Source organism: Conger conger, chromosome 15 (assembly GCF_963514075.1).
Source record: "Conger conger chromosome 15, fConCon1.1, whole genome shotgun sequence".
Taxonomy (NCBI): domain Eukaryota; kingdom Metazoa; phylum Chordata; class Actinopteri; order Anguilliformes; family Congridae; genus Conger; species Conger conger.
Window position 1 is genome coordinate 8,187,744 of NC_083774.1, and position 24,327 is coordinate 8,212,070.

At 50.9% G+C, this 24,327-nt stretch overlaps 1 protein-coding gene and 1 long non-coding RNA gene across 4 annotated transcripts in view; both read left to right on the forward strand.

Annotated features, from left to right (window-relative positions):
* Positions 1 to 11,250, forward strand: part of pdpr (pyruvate dehydrogenase phosphatase regulatory subunit) — a 24,848-nt gene extending 13,598 nt beyond the window's left edge. For both annotated transcript variants that reach the window (XM_061222192.1, XM_061222191.1), the window contains exons 9-18: positions 2,836 to 3,028; positions 4,234 to 4,358; positions 6,303 to 6,458; positions 7,036 to 7,169; positions 7,751 to 7,899; positions 8,511 to 8,623; positions 8,754 to 8,848; positions 9,304 to 9,393; positions 9,622 to 9,804; positions 10,776 to 11,250. In XM_061222192.1, the coding sequence (XP_061078176.1) occupies positions 2,836 to 3,028; positions 4,234 to 4,358; positions 6,303 to 6,458; positions 7,036 to 7,169; positions 7,751 to 7,899; positions 8,511 to 8,623; positions 8,754 to 8,848; positions 9,304 to 9,393; positions 9,622 to 9,804; positions 10,776 to 11,180 (1,643 nt within the window). In that variant the 3' untranslated portion in view covers positions 11,181 to 11,250. The remainder of the gene's footprint in view (positions 1 to 2,835; positions 3,029 to 4,233; positions 4,359 to 6,302; positions 6,459 to 7,035; positions 7,170 to 7,750; positions 7,900 to 8,510; positions 8,624 to 8,753; positions 8,849 to 9,303; positions 9,394 to 9,621; positions 9,805 to 10,775) is intronic.
* A 723-nt stretch (positions 11,251 to 11,973) lies between these two features.
* Positions 11,974 to 17,958, forward strand: LOC133111991 (uncharacterized). Of its 2 annotated transcripts, none has more exons than XR_009705026.1 (2): positions 11,974 to 16,512; positions 16,989 to 17,958. It is a non-coding gene; the product is annotated as an uncharacterized LOC133111991 (long non-coding RNA). The 2 variants fall into 2 exon arrangements; XR_009705027.1 differs by lacking the exon at positions 11,974 to 16,512 and adding an exon at positions 16,791 to 16,881.
* Positions 17,959 to 24,327: the final 6,369 nt, after the last annotated feature.

Here is a 24,327-nt window from a genome sequence, read left to right on the forward strand (position 1 = left end):
TGCGTGTGAGCGTGCGTGTGAGCGTGCGTGTGAGCGTGCGTGTGTGCGAGCGTGCGTGTGAGCGTGCGTGAGCGTGCGTGTGAGCGTGCGTGTGAGCGTGTGCGTGTGAGCGTGTGTGTGTGAGCGTGTGTGTGTGAGCGTGTGTGTGTGAGCGTGTGTGTGAGCGTGTGTGTGAGCGTGTGTGTGAGCGTGTGTGTGAGCGTGTGTGTGAGCGTGCGTGAGCGTGTGTGTGTGAGCGTGCGTGTGAGCGTGCGTGTGAGCGTGCGTGTGAGCGTGTGTGTGAGCGTGTGTGTGAGCGTGTGTGTGAGCGTGTGTGTGAGCGTGTGTGTGAGCGTGTGTGTGTGAGCGTGTGTGTGTGAGCGTGTGTGTGTGAGCGTGTGTGTGTGAGCGCGTGTGTGAGCGCGTGTGTGAGCGCGTGTGTGAGCGCGTGTGTGTGAGCGCGTGTGTGTGCGCGCGTGTGTGCGCGCGTGTGTGCGCGCGTGTGTGCGCGCGTGTGTGCGCGCGCGTGTGCGCGCGCGTGTGTGCGCGCGTGTGTGCGCGCGTGTGTGTGCGCGTGTGTGTGCGCGTGTGTGTGCGCGTGTGTGTGAGCGTGTGTGTGAGCGTGTGTGTGAGCGTGTGTGTGAGCGTGTGAGCGTGTGAGCGTGTGAGCGTGTGAGCGTGTGAGCGTGCGTGCGTGTGAGTGTGCGTGCGTGCGTGCGTGCGTCCGTGCGTGCGTGCGAACACGAACACCTTCACGATGCCTTTCGCTGTTTGTTTCCCAGTGAGCGAGCAGGGTAATGTGCGGTTAAGGTCAGTATCGCGTACGGCGGTGGATTCCTAATGAGATAAGAGTTAAACATCACAGGAGTGTGTCTCAGTCTCACTGAGCCTTGAAGTTACATATTTGAGCACGTATTTGGGTCAAAGGGGAGTCCACTGAGAGAATGTACATGTGTGTGAACATGCATGCACACACACACACGCATGCACACACACACACACGCGGAAATAAACTTGTAAGACTCGTGTTTCAGTGTACACAATGTGTTTCTTTTCTTCCTACGCTTGTTTCAAACTGAACTGACAAGCCTGTGGAAGCTACAGTTGGATTGGAAGCTCTGTGGAAGAGGTACAGTTCTTGGCGGGTGGCAGTAGTTTCAGGCGTGTTTGAAGCAGGCTTTGGTGGATTTAACAAGCTGACATGTTCCTGGATGTGGCTTCCTGTGGCTTTGGGTTGTTTTGGGAGATTTTATTTGCAGCTTTTATTGTGAGTTGTGTGAGTGGGTGGTGGGGGGGGAGGGGGCTGTGTTGAAGCCTGCCAGTGAAGTGCCTTTGTAGGGCTGTCACGTCCTTGGTATTCAGCCGTGGAGCCTCTGTAACTCACTCTACTCCCACACCCCACCCGACTAACTCCCCTCTCATCTGTGTCGAAACCCCAACGCCCGGATATTTGTCATTGGGAATATCGACATAATATTTTCACCATCTTTTGGTCCGGATGGATTGGATTCACATCTGCATCGTGCATTACCTCTTCTTATTTTCGTTTTTCTTATTAAATCGATATTTAATTCGGATTATAATTAGCTGCTTGATTTTTAAACGGGGCCGGGAGCTGTGCTCGGGCGTCGCCTTAACCCCGTCTGTTGTCACCGCTGCTGTTTTATTTTTAACCGACCTTTCACATTTCATCACGTTTGTTTACGAGCAGGCTCGTGCTCCGGCACTGCAGAGCGCTCTTAATCTCAGCGGCAGGGGGAGATAATGAACGGGATGTCACGAGTCCAACTTGCCCCGGAGAATATCAATGTAATTATTAATACGGAGGAATATCAAGATAGGCTTGATTGACGGCAGGATATTCCCCTCTGCCAGGCAACCGCTTTTTTGTGTGTTTACTGAAAGCATTTCCCTCTGCTGATAAAATCTCACGACACATTTTTCAATTATACATTTTATATTACTTTGTGTTCTCGCAAATATCCACGCCTGTCTGTTAGGCATTCTTGCAATCCGGGCATCCTGTAGCGTAGTGGTGAAGGTGCATGACTGGCACCTAGGGGTTCAATCCTCCGTCTACCCACGATAAGATCTGCCCAGCTGTTGGGCCCCTGAGCAAGGCCCTTAACCCCACATTGTCTCCCGCTTAGTCTAATCAACTGCAAGTCATTTTGGTAAAAGCGTTAGCTGAATAACATTTAATGTAATCTCTTTAAATGCCTGCAGTCATCTATTGTGTAATTGGCCATTGAATTGGTGTAAGTAATCCTTAGATTTGGCTGCTTACAGCTTCAGTTTTCTCTGCTTATAATTATTTTTGTCATGTTTATTTTTTTATTTTTTTTGTGGTTGGCTCAATTTTGCAGCTCTAGTCCCAAATCTGATACTTTTCATACAGGCACTTACTGGCCTACTCAGTGGGTCCTGCTCTTCTGCTCTCATTCCCTATTGTGTCTTAATATCTCAGTTAGGTGTGTGTACTATCGGTGACGACGTTGTGACCGCTTACCTGCCTACTCTTGAGTATGCAAGTTATACACAAAGTGCATACTCCACAGTACGCAAGGAAGCTGTGTGCTCAGAGAGACCCTGTACTGAGTGCCCTTGTGTGCGCACGTAGCCTCGTGTCTAAGGTGCAGGACTGGGTTAGTGGTTCAAATCTTGGTGTAGCCGCGATAAGATCTGCACAGCCGTTGGGCCCTTGAGCGAGGCCCTTAACCCTGCATTGCTCCAGGGGAGGATAGTCCCCCGTTTAGTCTAATCAACTGTAAGTTACTTTGGATACAAGCATTATTATTATTATGAGTATGATTATGATTGTGATTGTGGTTATTAAGTGCTCTTCTGCGCCCACAGAGCCCATGCTCAGTGCCCTCTTGCGGCGGATGCCGAGTCTGGAGTCCTGTGAGATCCAGCAGCTGGTGAACTGCCCCGAGTCCTTCACCCCGGACATGCGCTGCCTGATGGGGGAGACGCCGGGCGTGAGCGGGTACTTCGTCCTGGCCGGGATGAACTCCTCTGGGCTGTCCTTCGCCGGGGGGGCGGGCAAGTGAGTCCCCCACTCCACACTGCTGTGTGTCTGTGTGTCTGTGTGTCTGTGTGTCTGTGTGTCTGTGTGTCTGTGTGTCTGTGTCTCTGTGTCTCTGTGTCTGTGTGATTGTATCTGTGCCTGTGTGAGTGTGTCTGTGCGATTGTGAGTGTGTGTGTGCGATTGTGAGTGTGTGTGTGCGATTGTGAGTGTGTGTGTGCGATTGTGAGTGTGTGTGTGCGATTGTGAGTGTGTCTGTGCGTTGTGAGAGTGTGTCTGTGTGTCTGTGTGATTGTGAGCGTGTCTGTGTGTCTGTGTGATTGTGATTGTGAGTGTGTGTCATTGTGTCTGTGTGATTGTGAGCGTGTCTGTGTGATTGTGTCTGTGTGATTGTGATTGTGAGTGTGTGTGTGTGTGTGTGTGTGATTGTGAGAGTGTGTCTGTGTGATTGTGAGAGTGTGTCTGTGTGATTGTGAGAGTGTGTCTGTGCGATTGTGAGTGTGTCTGTGTGATTGTGAGAGTGTCTGTGCGATTGTGAGTGTGTCTGTGTGATTGTGAGAGTGTGTCTGTGTGATTGTGAGTGTGTCTGTGTGTCTGTGTGATTGTGAGCGTGTCTGTGTGATTGTGAGTGTGTGTCATTGTGTCTGTGTGATTGTGAGCGTGTCTGTGTGATTGTGTCTGTGTGTCTGTGTGATTGTGTCTGTGTGTCTGTGTGATTGTGAGTGTGTCTGTGTGATTGTGTCTGTGTGATTGTGAGTGTGTCTGTGTGATTGTGTCTGTGTGTCTGTGTGATTGTGAGTGTGTCTGTGTGATTGTGAGAGTGTCTGTGTGTCGCGCTGGTGCAGTGTAATGCTGAGAGCTGATTTGGATCCTGAGGGAGGTCACTGTTCCTGTAGATAACAGGGAACTGAACCTGATCTACTCCAGTGTGTGTGCAGTGTGTGAGTGGATCATCAGCAGGCCTGATGAAAGGTTAGTCTGTCGAGCTAAAGTGTGTGGTGGGCGTGTCTCTGAGACCTCTCTCTCTCCCGCTCCCCCTCCCCTCTCTCTGCCCCTCCCTCTCTCTCCGTCCCTCTCTGCCCCTCCCTCTCTCTCCGTCCCTCTCTGCCCCTCCCTCTCTCTCCGTCCCTCTCTGCCCCTCCCTCTCTCTCCGTCCCTCTCTGCCCCTCCCTCTCTCTCCGTCCCTCTCTGCCCCTCTCTCTCTCTCCGTCCCTCTCTGCCCCCAGGTATCTGGCCGAGTGGATGACCTACGGTTACCCCTCGGGGAATGTGTGGCCTCTGGAGATCAAGCGCTTCGGGAATCTGCAAAGCAGCCGGACGTTCCTACGGCACCGCGTGATGGAGGTCATGCGTGAGTCCTGACCCCCAGCCTGGAGAAACATACAGCCCGACATAATATAATATAATCTAATATATAATATAATATAATATAGATCTGTTATGTCACCCTCTGACTATCCATGGCCTCGTGAAACACATTTTGAAGCCTAGAAAGTCAAGTTTACCGGAACCGCCATGTTGGACAATTTGGAGCTGCTAAGCGTGTGTGGGAGAGTTACGTAATTTGTCCCTGATTCGTCCACAAAGTATTGCTCTATTGTTCTAATAAAACAATAACTTAAATAATATCGGCACATAGGAAGGCATGAGATGAAGGAAAAAATCACAGATTGCGACTACATTTTCTTGTGGGGAAAAAATGAATTACTTTATATTTTGACCGCAATTGTAGCATTGACTTTACATTGAAGACGAGTCTGAATGACACAACACTGGAGCCAACCACAGTGGTGCTAGTGAGCACCGTCTCTCAGCACGACCAGGAAACGGTTTTGGCCGCTTGTGCTGACCACGTTGTAAAAGCCTCGAGGGCCGGGGCTTAGAGAGGGGCAGCCAGGGTCGTGCTGTGTGAAGGTCGGCTCTGTCAATCAAAGTTTCAGTGTCTGACGTTCCCTGGGGAGGGGGGAGGGGCACTCTCCTTCCCCCGTTGCTGGAAATGTCTGTCCCAGTTGTGAACAACAGAGGCAGCAAAATGTCATTTCTTTAATTTTATAAATAGTCTTTTTTAAGCTTTAACACACAAGGTTCCTTCCATCCTGATGTTACTGTCCCAAACAGACAACCTACAAATTGTCTGAGGCACTGTATTCCATTCTGAATATTTACAGAATGGTGAATTAAAACTGTGGTCAATGTGGCATATGCAAATTAATCCCGAGAAAATCTAGATTCATAGTTTACTGCGCATTTTAATGGAGTTCTGACTCATTGTCTTGTGTCATTAAACATCCCTGGTACCCGTCTCAAAGACCAGTTTTCTTGTACAAATTCTGAGTCTCACCCACCTAATGATATCCGTATTTAATTGGCTAAATTAGTTGCACTCATCTGATATACTCTTCATATTTTGGTGCAAATTACTTTTGAGTATTGCCCTTTATTAGAAAATGAAGTGAGGTCTTTGAAAGGCCCTCCATAATGCAGATCATCGCCCCCATTATCGTTGTTCCTTTTTTAATACTGCAGACGGTTTCGCTGCTCTTTGCCAGTTGTCTGTGATGCGAAACGAAATGGTCTCAGTCAAGGTTCCCCTGAGATAGACATGTTTTGCTTGATTGAGTTCAGGCTTCCTGACTAGGTGCCTGATTGAGTTCATTCTCAATGTGTCTGTTAACCCTTGAGCGTGCTGCTGGTAAGAACATTCTAAAGAGTCCGTGTACAGTTGACTGCTCCCCTAAAATGTATTTGAGAAATCTATTAAGTCCATGTGACTCTCGCGTTTACTAATCCTGTAAAGCTAATGTTTTTTTCTGTGTGTGTGTGCGCTTGTGCATGCGGGTGTGTGTGTGTGTGTGTGTGTGTGTGTGTGTGTGTGTGTGTGTGTGTGTGTGTGCGCGCTTATGGGTGTGTTTTTTTGTGTGTGTACTATACGTGTGTGCGTGCGTGTTGTATACGTGTGCTTGTATATGTGTGTGTGTGTGTGTGTGTATACGTGTGTGTACGTGTGTGTGTATACGTGTGTGTACGTGTGTGTGTATACGTGTGTGTGTGTGTGTGTGCATGCGTGTGTGTGTGCATGCATGCGTGTGTGTGTGTATACGTGTGTGTGTGTGTGTGTGTGTGTGTGTGTGTGTGTGTGTGTGCGTGTATGCGTGTATGCGTGTATGCGTGTATGCGTGTGTGTGTGTGTGTGTGTGTGTGTGTGTGTGTGTGTGTGTGTGAGAGTGTGTATACGTGTGTGTGTATATGTGTGTGTGTGTGTGTATACGTGTGTGTGTGTGTGTGTGTGTCCCAGCCCTGCTGTACGAGCTGAAGGTGCCGCGCTGGGACTTCCAGACGGGCCGGCAGCTGCGCACGAGCCCCCTGTACGACCGGCTGGACACGCAGGGCGCTCGCTGGATGGAGAAGCACGGCTTCGAGAGGGCCAAGTACTTCGTCCCCGCCGGGAAGGGTGAGGCCGCGCCCCTCCTGAGGGCTCCTGAGGGCTCCTCAGTGCTCCCCCTCAATGCTCCAAATCACACCTCACTTTCTCACATTTCCATCAGACAGAACTGTGAAGAGCCATAACAGTCTGGAAATGTTAGCCAGACATTTAACCACGAGAATAAGGTGGTTTAATTTAATTATCTGTTTCAGAGATCTCGAACATTACAGACGAGCTTAAATCAAAATTCACTTTTTCCTCAATTTAGTCAATTCTTCAGAACCATATGAATGTATCTTAAAGTGCATATTCTAAAAAAGATTTTGTGTACCGGAATGGCAATTTTTCTTTACCCTCCAATCAATATCCTTTTCACTGTGGGCATCCTCATCCGACGTTCCCCTCTTCATTTGAGTGCCAGTCCTTCAGAAATTCCCCCGAAAAGATCTGTTTTCACTCGTGCGTACGTCATATCGTGGAAGCCAGTGCTGCTCCAACTTCCGTTTCAACTTGTCTTTAAGGTCGCAGACACACTTCATTTCAGAAGTGATCCCTTTATTATGTTGGCAAAGTCCTCACGAAATCTCCTCCCGCGTGTCTGCAGACCTCCTGGCTCTGGATCAGAGTAAGACCTTCTACAAGCCGGACTGGTTCGACATCGTCGGCGCCGAAGTCAAGTGCTGCAAGGAGGCGGTTTGCGTCATCGACATGTCCTCCTTCACCAAGTTTGAGCTGAGCGTGAGTAGCGCCTTTCGGTCTGGAGGCCGCACCGTGAGGACCAGCCTGAGAGATCTGTTGGGCCCTGGTAATCGGGGCTGGGATCACTCTCCCTACCCATGAGAGTCAGGGGAACGCTGTCCTTAGCCTCGGGCTAAGAGAGGTTTTAGCCCCAGGCTAGGCGAGTGTTCACACTTGCATATTCTGAAGTGGGCTAGCACCAACCGTAGCTCTGGGCTAGCACCAACCGTAGCTCTGGGATAGCACCAACCGTAGCTCTGGGCTAGCACCAACCGTAGCTCTGGGCTAGCGCCAACCGTAGCTCTGGGCTAGCACCAACCGTAGCTCTGGGCTAGCAGCAACCGTAGCTCTGGGTTAGCATCAACCATAGCTCTGGCTTAGCACCAACCATAGCTCTGGGCTAGCACAGACCGGGCCAAGGATAACCCAGGGCTAACTACAGTGTCGTTTGAAAACGTCAGCAGTCATAAACTGTAGTAAATATATGGAGCCTGTATAAGTGCCTGTTGTCACCCGCTAACTATCCGTGGGCTTGTGAAAAGCTTTTTGAAGCCTAACTCTCCTCTCCTCTCCCCCCTCAGTCCACAGGTGACCAGGCCCTGGAGCTCCTGCAGCACCTGTGTGCGAACGACCTGGACGTGCCGGTGGGGTCCATCGTGCACACGGGCATGCTGAACGAGCGAGGCGGCTACGAGAACGACTGCAGCGTCGTCCGCATCAGCAAGAACAGGTGAGCGCTGGGGCGGCCGGGGGCCGGCGCTGGGCTGCTGTCTCCGCCTGGGGCAGCCTGTAGCCGAGTGGCTAAGGTACATGACTGGGGCAGCCTGTAGCCAAGTGGCTAAGGTACATGTCTGGGGCAGCCTGTAGCCGAGTGGCTAAGGTACATGACTGGGGCAGCCTGTAGCCGAGTGGCTAAGGTACATGACTGGGGCAGCCTGTAGCCGAGTGGCTAAGGTACATGACTGAGACCTGGAAGGTTGGTGGTTCAAACCCCAATGTAGTCACAGTAACATCAGTGCTGCTTTTGGGCCCTTGAGCAAGGCTCCTAACCCCACATTGCTCCAGGGGGGGATTGTCCCCTGCTTAGTCTAATCAACTCTTGACCTTCAACTCCGTCTTAGATAGATAGATCATTGCAGTTATATAGCACTTCGCTCGACACTCAAAGTGATGAGGGGGAAACCCGTCTCGACCGCCGCCAATGTGTAGCACCCACCTGGGTGATGCACGGCTGCCATTTTGTGCCAGAACACTCACCACATATCAACTGAGGTGGAGAGGGAGACTGCTGTCGTTTTCCACAAAATGGAGGCTTTAATTTGCGCCGTTGCTCTCCCACAGCTTCTTCATCATCTCTCCCACGGACCAGCAAGTGCACTGCTGGGCCTGGATCCACAAACACATGCCCAACGACCCGCACCTGCACCTGGAGGACGTCAGCTGGAAGTACACAGGTGAGCTCGGGTGTGGTGGGACTCAGGAGGTGTCCTTCATGTAAATGGAGAGTCTTTTTGTTGGCCAACCCTTGTTTTTTTTTTTTTTTTTATATAACTACAATCTGACCTCTGACCTTTACCTCCGCAGCGCTGAATCTGATTGGCCCGCGGGCGATGGACGTGCTCTCTGAGCTGTCGTACGTCTCTATGACCCCAGAACACTTCCCCTCCCTCTTCTGTAAGGTAAGAGGTCGCCTCTTCAGGTGCAGCTTGTTCCTTGTGTGGGCAAAGGCTTTGTTCAGATACTTATGGGATATCTTTATGGTCAGGTACTTACGGAATATTTTTGCACCAATACCTACCTTCCTGAAGATCTACCATCCTGTATATTTTCACTCAAACCCTGAAAAAGCGCACCTCATTCAATAGCTAGAGCAGTGGTCTCCAACCCTGGTCCTGGAGAACCACAGGGCCTGCTGGTTTCTGTTGTTGTTCCGTAATTAATTAATCAATTAGAGCAGCAGACCCTGTAGCTCTCCAGCACCAGGGTTGCTGACCACTGAGCTAGAGATCTTGTTCAGCTGCTAATTTGTAGTAATCTCAGGTGTCCTCAATTGTACCTACATGTAACAACCCTAATAGAAATCAGAATATTATTTCCAGGAACAGGGTTGGGAACCGCTGTGTTGTTCCCACAGGAAATGAGCGTGGGATATGCCAACGGGATCCGGGTAATGAGCATGACGCATACGGGAGAACCTGGCTTCATGCTCTACGTTCCCATCGAGGTGAGTCCTCAGCTTACCTGCCTTTCCGCTCCTCCTGCTCACCTTGACCGTAAAAACGCTTTATGGAATGTGTGTGGAAATGGTGTTGCGTCACTGGTTTTTACGGCCGCCCACAGTAACGGGAGGCACCCGTGTTGACCTTGTGTCGGGCGTGTGAAAGCGCTGGGTGTGAATCATTGGCCGGGTTTGAAGGCGAGTCCTTGTGCGTGTCTCTTCTGACCCGTGCAGTACGCGCTGCACGTGTACAACGAGGTGATGTCCGTCGGGCAGAAGTACGGCATCCGGAACGCCGGGTACTACGCCCTCCGCAGTCTGCGCATCGAGAAGTTCTTCGCCTTCTGGGGCCAGGACCTGGACACCTTCACCACCCCGCTGGAGTGCGGCCGCGAGTTCAGGGTCAAATTTGACCAGGTGCGGTTCCTCACACACGCATTAGCCTCGCTCTAAATCCTTTAAGGTTTTATGAGTCCTTCCCTGAGGTCTGAATGCCCCTAAAGACAACCTTTTGTTATTTTTTCTTTCTTTCTGTCTCTCGCTCTTATCTTCTCTCCCTCTCTCCCCCCCTCTCCCTCTCTCGCCCTCTCTCTTTCCCCCTCTCTCGCCCTCTCTCTTTCCCCCTCTCTCCCCTCTCTCTCCCTCCCTCCTCCTCTCTCTCTCTCCCCCTCCCTCCTCTTCTCCCCCTCCCTCTCTCTCTCTCTCTCTCTCTCCCCCTCCCTCCCTCTCTCTCTCCCCCCTCCCTCCTCCTCTCTCCCCCTCTCTCCCCCTCTCCCCCCCTCCCTCCTCCTCTCTCCCTCTCTCTCTCTCTCTCTCCCCCCCTCCCTCCCTCCTCCTCTCTTCCCCTCTCTCTCTCTCTCTCCCCCCCTCCCTCCTCCTCTCTCCCTCTCTCCCTCCCTCTCTCTCTCTCCCTCCCTTCTCCTCTCCCCCTCCCTCCCTCTCTCTCTCTCTCTCTCTCTCTCCCTCCCTCCTCCTCTCCCCCTCCCTCCCTCTCTCTCTCCCCCCCTCCCTCCTCCTCTCTCCCCCTCCCTCCTCCTCTCTCCCCCTCCCTCCCTCTCTCTCTCCCCCCTCCCTCCCTCTCTCTCTCCCCCCTCCCTCCCTCTCTCTCTCTCTCTCTCCCCCTCCCTCCTCCTCTCTCCCCCTCTCTCTCTCTCTTCCCTCCTCCCTCCTCCTCTCTCTCTCTATCTCTCTCTCTCTCTCCCCCCTCCCTCCTCCTCTCTCCCCCTCTCTCTCTCTCTCTCCCCCTCTCTCCCCCTCTCTCTCTCTCTCTCTCTCTCCCCCCCTCCCTCCTCCTCTCTCCCCCTCTCTCCCCCTCTCTCCCCCTCTCTCCCCCTCTCTCTCTCTCTCTCTCTCTCTCTCTCCCCCTCCCTCCTCCTCTCTCCCTCCAGGACACGGACTTCATCGGCCGGGAGGCCCTGCTGCGTCAGCGTCAGGAGGGGGTCCCCCGGCGCTTCATCATGCTGGTTCTGGAGGACCACGACACGGAGCTGGACCTGTGGCCCTGGTGGGGCGAGCCGGTGTACCGTAACGGGGAGCTGGTGGGCGTGACCACCAGCAGCGCCTTCAGCTACACCCTGGAGCGCCACGTGTGCCTGGGGTTCGTCTCCCCGCCCGCCCAGTCCGGCGCGCCCGGGGTCGTGACCCCCGACTTCATCACCCGCGGCGACTTCGAGGTGGACATCGCCGGGCAGCGGTACCCCGCCAAGGCCAAGCTGTACCCCTTCAGCTCGCTGTTCACCCAGCAGCGCCGCCGCAGGGACGACATGGAGCTCAGCAACTTCCAGGGCAAATGAGGCCCCGGGCCGGGGCAGGAGGCCAGGGTCTCCCCCCTACCATCCCCCCTCTCACCCCCAGGGGCTGTACAATCCCCCCCACCTCAGCCTCTACAACCCCCCCCCCCCCCTCAGCCTCTACAATCCCCCCCCCCCACTCAGCATCTACAATCCCCCCCCACTCAGCCTCTACAATCGCCCCCACTCAGCCTCTACAACCCCCCCCCCCAGCCTCTACAACCCCCCCCCTCAGCCTCTACAATCCCCCCCCCCACTCAGCCTCTACAATCCCCCCCCACTCAGCCTCTACAATCCCCCCCCTCAGCCTCTACAATCCCCCCCCCCTCAGCCTCTACAATCCCCCCCCCCTCAGCCTCTACAATCCCCCCCCCCACTCAGCCTCTACAATCCCCCCCCACTCAGCCTCTACAATCCCCCCCCACTCAGCCTCTACAATCCCCCCCCTCAGCCTCTACAATCCCCCCCCCCTCAGCCTCTACAATCCCCCCCCCCACTCAGCCTCTACAATCCCCCCCCACTCAGCCTCTACAATCCCCCCCCCCTCAGCCTCTACAATCCCCCCCCCCCACTCAGCCTCTACAATCCCCCCCCACTCAGCCTCTACAATCCCCCCCCACTCAGCCTCTACAATCCCCCCCCCTCAGCCTCTACAATCCCCCCCCCTCAGCCTCTACAATCCCCCCCTCAGCCTCTACAATCCCCCCACTCAGCCTCTACAATCCCCCCCCCTCAGCCTCTACAATCCCCCCCTCAGTCTCTACAATCCCCCCCCCCCCCCCCCCCCCCAGCCTCTACAGCCTGCCCCCTGAGCCGGGGAGAGAGGCTAGGCTAGGGAGAGAGGCTAGCCTCTGTTAGCCTCTCTCTCTCTCCAAAGTGCAATATGTGTAAAGCCAAATACACCCGGTCTGTTGCAGATGAAACGCTGCACGATTCAAAGTGTTGAGTGTTTCTTTTGTGTGTCCCGTCTCCCTCCCCGTCCCTGACCTTTGACCCTTCTGTATTGCTATGTTAGACCACATCTCCCTGGTCCCTACACAGCTCCTTGGGGAAACCCTACAGTTCTCACGACCGTGACCAGTGAGTAGCCACTCAGTGGCATCACCAAAAGGTCCAAAAGCAAAGTCAGTGTCTTGCTGATACGGGGTAAGGCCCGTACCAAGATGACAACACTCCTCTTGTCTTCTCTGCAAGAGATGATGAAGGCTGATAATCGCTGATTGATTGTGCAGAATTCTCTTTTTTTTCCTCCCCAATATGAAATATTGACTGGCATTGAGGTTTAGAAATATGTCGGTAAATTTGTTGGAAAGTAACTTGTTTTCATTTTCTTCAACTTTGTGTGCTGTGGAGCTTACCATGTTCTTTTAAAAAAAAAGCTTTGCAGTCATTTGCAAACCCACATGAAATTCAAGTCTCAGCAATAGTTTTTGTGTAGTTGGTCTACAGTGAGCACAGTTAAGATGTTCTGGCTGCCCTGGATGTTATAAGAAGAGACGGTTTGGCCACTATAGCAGAAATCTTTCGTACATTATCTGTATGAAACCACCTATCTATCCACGCAGAGTAATAGACATCACAAGATTGAACGAATTCATACGACCGTAACTCCTGTCCTAACATTTAGCATGCTCAACCAGAGATTGAGTGGAGAGCATCTTTCTTGATATTTTTTTCAGTACTGGCTCATCTAAGCAGTAGGTGTTTCAGATCAAAGTTTTTATTATTGTGTTGAAAAAGTATGAATTTTCAGTGTCTCTTCAGCCAAGGTCTGTCGGAAGGCTTTGGTGTGGGCAGTGGTTGGGAAACGTACTTCTGTGTGAAATCTCGAAGACCTCTGAACACCTCTGGCTTTTCTGAAGTGTCTCTCAAGTCACTATTGATTGCAAAGTGGGGAAACATCAAAAGGTGAAGATTCAAAGTTTTTATGTACCATTTCTCCTCTTTTATTCAGTCTACTTTTCTCTGTAGGTGTGTTCATGTAAAAAATCATCTAAATAATACATTTATTTTTGTATAGATGATTGACAGTCGGACGGAGGAGAATGTTGTACAGTTAGTGGTTCCTTTGTTTCACAACTTGTTCATATCAGCTAGCTATTATTATTATTATTATTATTATTATTATTATTATTATCTTAAACACTGGGTACGTCCCTTTATAGTTTCATTCATACAATCTTTTCTTATTTATCTTGCAGTTTCAGTCAGCAGCCATTTTATTCATGGCAAAATACCTAGCTTTGCCTTGATTTTATAAGAGAAATAGAGTTATTTTGTCTGGTTGTGCATCTCATTTTCCCAGTATGAGATGGAGAGGTCATGTTTGTACGGTAGTTTGTATGGTAGTTGCCGATTGTCCATGGAGCTTCCAGATTCGAAACCCTCAATTGAGTCGCACTGTGAGATCTGCCTTGGGCTGATGCTCTGGGTCGTTGCATGATGAAGTGAAGGATTGTTAGGAAGATGACTTTATAACCATATAATGTCCCAAGTCATCTGTACGCTTTGTTTACTGTGCACTACATAGGTGAACAGCAGTGGCTGGTCTGAGGGCAATTGAAGGATGTGTGTGTGCGCGTGCGTGTAAAGGTTGCGGTATGACATAATCGGTGAATACAGGAAATGGCACCTTCAGCCAGGGTAAATGGCTTCTCTACATGCCCAGCTGTTGGACTGACAATCTGCTGATCGCACTTAAAAAGAAATTGATAAATTATTCTCAGTTGTCCTTTTTTTTTGGGCCAAGATGCAGAATGGAAAGAAATTCACTCACGCACAACATGCTCTTGTAGATGGTAAGAAACGATGCCTGTTATGTCCTGTGAACTCCACGTGTGCTTCTCCCGTGCGCGTCTGCGTCCTGTGTGACCCTGGGGCGAGAGCCTCCTCAGAGGAGCCGGCCTGAGGTGCCTCACTATGCTCTCTGACCGTCTGCGTTTCTCTGTCGTCAGGACGGTCTTCTGTGCTTCGTGTCTAATCGTTTTTTGAGCACTCCACTAACAATGAGTGGTCCTTCCTTTTGATGGCGTATGCAGTTTCTCTCGTGGTGCAAATGCCGGAGGACAGTTTGTGAGTTATGCCACGTTGCACCCAAAACGTTCAGTATCGTGCCGTTAAGGCTCGGTAGAAGAAACTCTGTTTAGCACTTTTTCCACACCGTGCGCGCACAGTGCTTCACTGTTCAACTGGGAATGCAGTACAGACAAAACTTGGATGAACAAAACGGAAAAGCATCTATGCATCCTTGGAAGATTGAATGACTGGTCTGCCAGGGACACTCCACCGAAAAGAGAATATTTTCACTGAGGTCTTGCTCTTGTAACTCATGCTCATATATGACACTGCTGAAATGACTGGTCTCCAGTAAACTGAACATGCCCTTCCAGTTCAGACCCTGTAGAAATGCTTTGCTTGGCCAGTGTTGAGTCAGCTGATGGTTTATTCAGTGTAAGTGGTGGGGTACTCACTCCTTCATTAAAACTACCCACTTCCCCTGCTTTGGTCTAGTTTTTCTCCAGAGCACTTATTTTAATGCTCTGATGCATAATACTAATTCACAATATGATGCAAAGGCTACTTTACCGTCATTTCACATGCAGCAGTGGGCTGGGTTAAATGGCAAGAGTCACTTTTTCTGTGTGAGTGTTTGTTTGTGTGTGTTGGTGAGAGAGAGCGAGGGCGAGATTTGTTTTAATTTGTGAGCACTTTAGTCATGATGATGGGATTTATTTTGAGTGTTAAAGTTTAAGAGGTTTTCAGGGCCTCACTGATATTGGCATTGGGAAATGTACTTGCCCTCATGCATTTGTCAATAATAGCAGTTATGTCTTCATGCCCAACCTGAAGGTGTAATTCTTTCAACCGTTTATTCCACCGGAGTGTAATGTGTGGGCATGGTTTGGGGTGACTCAGTCAGATCATCTGTCTGTGAACGATCCTTCCATTTCTCCATTACCAAACTCTCACCAGTGAACATTACTGCTGTGGCAGAATGTACCGATGTACTGTATCATTAAACATACTGTAAACCAAACTCTTCAAAATGAACTCTTTCTAACTTACTGCAAAATAAGGCAACAGAATGGGAGATGATCCGGTCAGGATATTTAAAGTTTATGACTTTCTTTGACTCGTGTATTTGTCATAAGTGTATTTGTCATGATCTAATTGAAATTAAAAATCTAAATATGGCGTACAGAATGGAAATTGACTGCTGTACTGTGGAAGCTAGTCCTAAATGAAGAGCACTCTGCTGGCCTGAGACAGGGGAGGTGTGCTGTGTGGGAGGGATGGGGATGGGATTAAAATGCCTCTCTGGAAAGGGACCCACTCACTGCCACTCTGCTGATAGTGCGGCCATTTTGAATGACTTTGCAAAGACCCTCATTGTGCTTGCACTCCGTGTCCTTTCCAAAATATTTTTATCCTCCGTTTATCCACCGTCTGTCGCCTCAGCCGGGTCACGCCGGTGAGACTGTGTGACTGAGAATCCGGCCTGTGACCTTTAATTTCCTCTGTTCTCTGCGGAACGGGCCGTTTCGTCAGACACATTTAATTGGAATGCGAAGGACTACACTGACCCGCCGATTTATTGACTTTTGTGTGGCGCGCTTCTTTTCAATTGTAAATCCTGATCCTAACCGTCGTTTCTGTCACAATATTTAATAACAATTTGTCTCTTGTTATGGGCTGAGATCGGCTGCTGAATGAATGCGTTGCTATGGTTTCAGACCATCCATAACTCAAACCGCCCATTCTCAGTGGCTGCTGGGTTCAGGAGAGCTTCATTTTAATAGTGTCGGATTATCTCTTTTTTACCAAAAATGTCTTTTCATATCTTTTTACTGCCACCATTATTCTCTGTATTTCACCCAGTATAGAATGACTGTTCAGAGTGGTCTGTTCCGACAGTGATATTACCCAGAGTTAATGTGCTGTTTTAGGTGGACGTCCTGTTTGGCAGCAGGCTCTGTGGCTCTGACCTGCAGTAGGCCCTCGGGTTCCTTTCAGGTCGGTTTAGATGTGGGGAAACTGTGGACACTACATTTAGATTTAATGCATTGAGCTGACACTCAGATCCATACTGTACATGCTGTACAGCGGGATACTTAGTAACACGGGGTCTGCCCCTCCTGTAGCTCCAGGGTTGTACAGCACTGCCCCGCCTGGGAATCAAACTCAATCCCAAACCCAGTTCCTTAACCTTGACGCTACGGTCCAGCCAATGGTTTGGGTGAGTGGTCACTCCTGGTCCTGGAGAGCCGCAGGGTGTGCTGGGGTCCTCACTCCTGGTCCTGGAGAGCCGCAGGGTGTGCTGGGGTCCTCTCTCCTGGTCCTGGAGAGCCGCAGGGTGTGCTGGGGTCCTCACTCCTGGTCCTGGAGAGCCGCAGGGTGTGCTGGGGTCCTCACTCCTGGTCCTGGAGAGCCGCAGGGTGTGCTGGGGTCCTCACTCCTGGTCCTGGAGAGCCGCAGGGTGTGCTGGGGTCCTCACTCCTGGTCCTGTAGAGCCGCAGGGTGTGCTGGGGTCCTCACTCCTGGTCCTGGAGAGCCGCAGGGTGTGCTGGGGTCCTCACTCCTGGTCCTGGAGAGCCGCAGGGTGTGCTGGGGTCCTCACTCCTGGTCCTGGAGAGCCGCAGGGTGTGCTGGGGTCCTCACTCCTGGTCCTGGAGAGCCGCAGGGTGTGCTGGGGTCCTCACTCCTGGTCCTGGCCATAATCTCAGCAACCAATTCAGACCCAAATTAACTGCTTTCATTGGTCAATTAAGTGCTGAGTAACAACAAAAGCCAGCACACCCTGCGGCTCTCCAGGACCAAGAGTGAGGACCAGTGGCTTGGATGAATCTCTGGCGCTGAAACGCACTGAATGCCAGGACACTATGGCCCTCCAGCACTGGAGTCTCCCTGCTGTTTTCCCCTTTGGCCGACTCAGTGGGGTTGCCAGCTTCAGTCCATAGTGGCATGGCCAGTGTTCGGTTACAGACCATGAAGCATATTATTGGACCAAAGGTCTGGCAGGGGCAGGATATGTGCCCAATAACCCTATAATAACCCCAGCTTTTTTTTATTTTTAGGACCTCAACATTTAATAGGTATATGAAGTGATGTTTTTAAATCACTGAGTTGTTTTATATACAGTATATGAAGCACTTAGTACAGCTTATGGTTGGGCACAAGGTTCTGTCAGATTTATGAGGCACCTTGGTCTTTGCTTGTAAAGATTGTCCTTTGCCGGCTGTTTCCGAGTCGGTGCTTTGGGATTGTGAGTTAAGATTTTTCGCCCCGGCCTATTGATTGTAGATTAGACATCGCAGAGACTGAATACAAATGAGCATAACGGACACGGAGAGACACTCATAACCTGAATGATGATATTTAAGTGACTAAAAGGAAGGAAGAGCATAACCAAATGTTTCACCTTGACAAAAACCTTTTTAACAACCCAACAATCATCCTGACTTTTGCTCCACTCATTTTGTCTTCCAAAAAACGAAACCTGCAAATATTTTTTCCCGAATTAATCACCTTTATAAGGAGAAGTGTGTGCGTGTGTGTGTGTGTGTGTGTGTGTGTCTATGTGTATGTCAGACAGAGGTGTCTGCATGGCTCTGTGTGTTTTTGTGCTGTTAAGGTTTGTTCCTTGTTTTGAGTGGCAGTAGCATGAAGCAGCGATCCCAACGAAACGAAAGTTCTTTCCCTTCCTGGCGTACGCATTGTGTTTGTACAGGATTTTACATGTTGGCTGTAAGAATTTTATTTTAATAAATTTAAAATGACTTCAGTCAGTCTCCTGTTTTTAATCCACCACACTGAAACCGATTTCTACCTGATCCCGTCTCAGGCTCATTTGGCATGGAAAGTGAGAAGACTAATTAATGAACCTCAAAAATGAGCTGACTGTCACAAGATCTGCTGTCAATCATCGATTGGCTGCTCTCCATACCAGCTGGTAACACTGATTTGTCAAGATCCGTAACGTCACTGATCAGAACGGTAAATGGTAAATGGTAAATGGCAGGCATTTATATAGCGCCTTTATCCAAAGCGCTGTACAATTGATGCTTCTCCATTCACCCATTCATACACACACTCACACTCACACTCACACACCGACGGCGATTGGCTGCCATGCAAGGCCCCGACCAGCTCGTCAGGAGCATTTGGGGGTTAGGTGTCTTGCTCAGGGACACTTCGACACAGCCCGGGCGGGGGATCGAACCGGCAACCCTCCGACTGCCAGACGACTGCTCTTACTGCCTGAGCCATGTCGCCCTATATTATGTCGTTCTTTTTCCGATCTCAGTAGATAACGGTATTTTGCAAGTTTCCGTTAGTGTACGGGACGTTATGCTCACGAAGTAACCGTTAGAAGTCTTGATTTAAAAAAATATATATAGAATAAGTTTTATATTCTCACGCATTTGCTTAAAATGGGCACTAGGTGGCAGTGTAGCTTCAGTATCTGGTCCATGGCGCTCGGCATCTGCGTGCTCACCGGAGCGTTGTTTCCCTGCACAGTCGCTGCGGTGTTCTCAGCCAGATTTCCGATCGGATCTTCATCAAGTAGATTAATTGCACGTTGCTTTCGGTACAAAGTATTATCATATTTTCTGTTTGTTCCGCCGACTAATTCATTTCCGTCTCTTTGCACAAATGCTCATTTTTTTTTGGTGGTTATAAAATGGAAACATGCAATGCAGGAAAAAGAACTTGCTGCCATTGTAATGAGAAATATTCCGTAAAAAATGGAAAATAGACTGATTTTGGAAAAATGTACACATTTATTATGCAAATATGTGAAGGTGTCAAGTCACAAAGTGACAACCGGTGAGTTGGGCATGAAATCTATTTCTCGATATGTTGTGACTTCTTGGGTTTATTTTGCTTTATGCAGCACCAGGGGTCATCAGTTGGTCCTGGAATCCAAATCCAGCCCTGGTTTTCTTTTCTCCTGGGTAATTAGTGCGACTGATCGGTCCTAGGCAAAGAGAGAGTGGAAAACCTGCAGTTCCGTGACTAGCTGATCCCTGCTTTATATAGTACTGCCTTTCAAATCGGGCCTTAAAATGTTTTGGCACTGAACAGAGATGTGTTGATGTTTGGACGTGTCTTCAACTTCATTAGTGGATTTCCAAAAAGCACTGTAAGGGGTCTGTTGCATTGTAAGGTATTTTAGAAATGCTTTTTGAGGTCCGGTGATATATTTACTGAAACCTTAGATGTTGTACGAGTAGTAAATTTGACCTGTTGATGTTTCTTCCACGATAAGGGTGAGAGGCCCTGTTCAAGCAGAGGTGAGACCAGGAGGACAGCAGGGGGGTGTGGACACACACACACACACACACACATCCACACGCATTCTCTCTCACACACACATTCTCTCTCACACTCAGACACACACACACACACACACACACACACACACACATTCTCTCTCACACACACACATTCTCTCTCACACTCACAGACACACACACACACACACACACACACACACACACACACTGTACATGTAACGCTGCCAGGAGTGGTAAACAGTGGCGGGGGGCACACACAGCGGGCTCTTTGTAGCCCCAGTCTTCCCTCTGACAAGCCTTCCTTTGTGGCTGTGCCCCCCCCCCGCCCCGGGCCCCCAGCGCCCCAGGTATGAGCCCTGCCAGGGCTCCTGAATCCAGCCCCCCCCCGCCCCGGGCCCCCAGCGCCCCAGGTATGAGCCCTGCCAGGGCTCCTGAATCCAGCCCCCCCTGCTCACCGGCCCTGGTGCAGCGCTGGGAAGCGCAGGGTCTGTGACTTCAAACACTTCCGGGCTGAGTGTGTTCCGCTGTCGAGGAGATGTGGAACAGGCGCTCACCCGCACGCAGGTGAGAGTTTACCACCAGTCCGCCACTTCACCTGTTCTCTGCCCCCCCCCCCAATAACATTCACAAAACCAGTTTAAACGCGGTTTATTATTACTTTTGCATGTCACTTTGTAAATGCCCAAAGCTGCCTCTTTAACATGAAACGTGCGCTTGATTTGTCCGTGTGAGCCGCGTTTCGCACCGGGGTTGGAGCGACGCGAGGAAGGAGATTAATTTAAGAGCTTTTACGCGTCGGCGTCCGGGCCCTATCGGCGAAGATGAGCCGGGAGATTGTGAGTAAGGGATCCGCGATCGTGAGTAATGGCCGACTCGTGTTACTCCCGAACCCGAGACGGACGCGGCGCGCGCCCGCTCAGATCCTCCCGCCCCTGTGACTGGGACGCATTGTGTCGCGCACCGTAACATCAAGGGAAGAGGGGGGTCGTGTTACCGCCAGATCCAGGTCCCCGGGACAGCCTCTGTCCTCCAGGCGCCTGGGCTCCTCTGATCTCCGGCCAGCCGGGGCCGCGGCGAGGCGGGGGGGTTTGATCGGGTGACCGGGGTGGGTGGCGGGGAGAGTGGAGCCGGGATGACTCAGGGCCGGCTCATCGATGGAGGGTCTTTGTGCTTCTGTCTGGTTTCTGCCCTGTTGGACACCGAGCCTGTCTGCGGCCCTATTGTCCAGAGGCAGTGAAACGGGGGAGACGAGGCCGGGAGCGGAAGCTGACAAAGGAAACGCGTCTTTAACGTGACGCTGGAGCTTCTTCCAGCGCTGCCTTGTGGTGTACAGTACGTCTTTATCAGGGGGGCGACCCTCCAGGACCAGAAGACCCCCGACCTGCCCCCACAGAGTGACTCAGGCAGGGCCAGGAGCCGAACATTACTGCCTGTCTGTTTCCAGAGGAGCACACTGTTCCCGCCTCTGTGTGTCTCTCTGTGTCCGTTTATGTGTGTCTGCTCGCACTTCTCCCTTTGTGTGTGTGTGTGTCTGTGTGTGTCTGCGTCTGCGCACACTTTAACCCTTTATTTCTCCCTCTGTGTTTGTGTGTTTGTGTGTGTGTGTGCGTGCGTGCGTGCGTGCGTGCGTGCGTGCGTGCGTGCGTGCGTGCGTGCGCGTGTCTGTCTGTTCACGCTTTAACCCTTTATTTCTCCCTCTGTGTGTGTGTGTGCGTGTGTGTGTGTGTGTGCACTCACACCATAACCCTTTCCTGCCCTCTCAGCAGCCGTCACCCATGCAGGCCTAAGTTGGGGGTTCCCCAGTGTCCTGGCTAAATTCCAAACCTGCCACCTAATCTTCCCCTGATTTAACCGGCTAAGAATGGTCATCTCCCTCTCCACCACAGCTGATGTGTGGTGAGCAGCGTTCTGGCTCAAAATGGCTGCCGTTGCATCGTCCAGGTGGGTGCTACACATTGGTGTGTTTGAGGCGAGTTCCCCCCTCATCACTGTGAAGCGCTTTCAGTATGAGATGATAAATGTAGCGATCTATCTATCTAAGACGCTCCTGTCTGTCTGATCTGCAGCGGACGCACTCTGGGTGTAGATCTGTCATCTCCCAGTTCTCTCCTGTGTGGATGATGTATAGTGCGTCAGATCCGTGCTGCTACGGCACAGCTTCAACCAACGCGGACCTGGTGTTACTTCTGTGTGTGTGTGTGTGTGTGTGTGTCTCTGTGTGTCTGTGTGTCTCTGTGTGTCTCTGTGTGTGTGTGTGTGTGTGTGTGTGGGTGTGTGTGTGTGTCTCTGTGTGTCTCTGTGTGTCTCTGTCTGTCTCTGTCTGTCTCTGTCTGTCTCTGTGTGTGTGTGTGTGTGTGTGTGTGTGTGTCTCTGTGTGTCTCTGTGTGTCTCTGTGTGTGAGTGTGAGAAGCACTTGAATGGGATGGGAGAGTGGATACGAGCCCTGTGTGCTACCTCACACTGAGGTGAAACATTTCGACTGCGTCCTCCAAAACCACTGCTAGAGCATGAGAGCACGCACACAAACACACACACAATCACAGGCACAGGCATGCAGGTACACACACACACACACACACACACACACACACACACACACTGTAAGAACAGTGGTTGTTGACAATGTGAGAGGTGCTAAATGAAAATGTTCACATCGCTCTGTCACCCTGTGAAACACACAGAGACTTCACTGTGCAGTGAATGCAGTTCCTATTGCCCGTGTGCACAAGCTACCTGACTGCTAAACCACTACGGTGTTCCTCATTTCATAAATACATACAGCTACACTGGCTGCCTGATCCCATGTGCTGTTCCACGACTGCTGAATGTTGATTTGGCTTTCTGCCGTGGGTCTGTGACCCTCTGTTCTCACCACTTTTATGATCATTTGGTCATCCAGTATCAATCTGGAGGACCTGCGGCCTGGGGCAGAAACAAACACTGGGGGAAAACTGTACTCCTCCTTTATTATTTTTGAAGAGCTTTCTCAGAAGCACCGAACATTGTGTAAAAAAAACAAAACAAAAAAAAACAATGAAAATAAAAATAAAGTTGCACATGTTCTGCACTATAAATACTGTATAATTAATAGTATAGTTCAAGTTTGAGACGCCAGACATGCAAATATGTATTATATATCCTGTCCTGATGTCACGGCTTGGACCAGAAAAAAAACATGCATTGCAGGAAATGTTTACTTCGGTTATCACAGCTTTCCACCCTCGAGTAACCCCGTCAGTTTTCTGTTTGTCCAGATGCGTGTCTGCCGTGTTCTGGGGCTTGTGTTCTGTCCCAGATCCTGTAGGCTTCCTGACAGAGCCCTGCTCGAGTTTATCCTGCAGCTCAGAGAATCTCACCCCTTCAGCTCAGAGAATCACACCCCAAACCAGCTCAGAGAATCAGACACCCCAAACCAGCTCAGAGAATCAGACACCCCAAACTAGCTCAGAGAATCACACCCCAAACTCACTCCCTCTCCATCCCTTGGATCTTCCCCCAGCCCCCAGCCTCATAAATAAGAATACGCATCCGTTCCTCTCTGTCAAACCCGAGCCTAGCACTTTATTTACGAGCCCAGATCAGCTACCGCTCTGTCTCCCGGCAACCACGCGACATGGCAGCGTAGCCACCCCCCACCTGTCTGTAGCCTGCCCTGGTGCGGAATCCAGCTATGACCAGCGTGTAATTCCAGCTACCAGCTGTTTCAAAACCTAGCTTGAGCTTTTTTTCCCAGCAGGTCAGTCTGGCCTTTTCGAGAGCTACTTGGCATCCTTATCATGGGTGCATTGGCACCTATCGCAGATGCCGATTACATAAAGAACGGCTATAATACAGACCCCTCATGACTTCAGACGCTCCTATCACTGAAAAAGAGGACATGGCAAATTGCTGCTGTCGTCCAGAAATTTTTCAGATAATGGAGGAGGCTGTGGGCTCATTCCAATCGCTTATTTTTGTCTTTTTCTTTTACTTGCTCCTGACCCGGAAATCGATCAAGGTCCGTCATCTTTAAGGATGAAGTTAGGAACTTTCAATCTTTTCTTAGAGTGGGAAAACATCAGTGCATCCTTTGCAGAAGTATCTTTTCGGAAATCCTGACACCTGTGTGTCTACCTCTCCCCATCTGCCACGTCTGTAACTGACGTGGCTTCAAACTGACGTCTGAAGGAGCGAGGGCATTCCGTTTGCCTAATTCACGTTCTCTCCATCTCTCCCTGTCTTTACTTTTCCTTTAATCTTTTCCTCACCTCTCCCGATAGATGGAGCTAGGAGTATAAAAAATGGCAAGAACAAGAAAAGATGAGAAAAATAAGTGATTGGAATGAGCCCTGTGTCTCAAGCGTATCCCTCACCCTCCCTCTTTCTCTTTCCCCCTCTTTCTCTCCCTCCCCCTCTCTCTCTATCCCTCACCCTCCTTTCTCTCTCTCCCTCTCTCCCTCCCCCCGCTCTCCTCCTCTCTCCCCCTCTTCCTCTCTCTCCCCCTCCTCTCCTCTCTCTCTCCCCCTCTCTCCTCCTCTCTCTCCCCCTCTCTCTCCCTCCCCCCGCTCCACCTCTCTCTCCCCCCCTCTCTCCCCCTCTCTCCCTCTCCCCCCTCTCCCCTCCTCCCCCTCTCTCCCCTCCCCTCTCCTCCCTCTCTCCCTTCCTCCTCCTCTCTCCCTCTCCTCCTCCTCTCTCCCTCTCTCCCTCCTCTCTCCCCTCCTCCCTCCCTCTCCTCCCTCCCTCTCCCTCTCCCTCTCCCTCTCCCTCTCCCTCTCCCTCTCCCTCTCCCTCTCCCTCTCCCTCTCCCTCTCCCTCTCTCCCTCTCTCCCTCTCTCCCCCCCTCTCTCTCTCTCCCCCTCTCTCTCTCTCCCCCG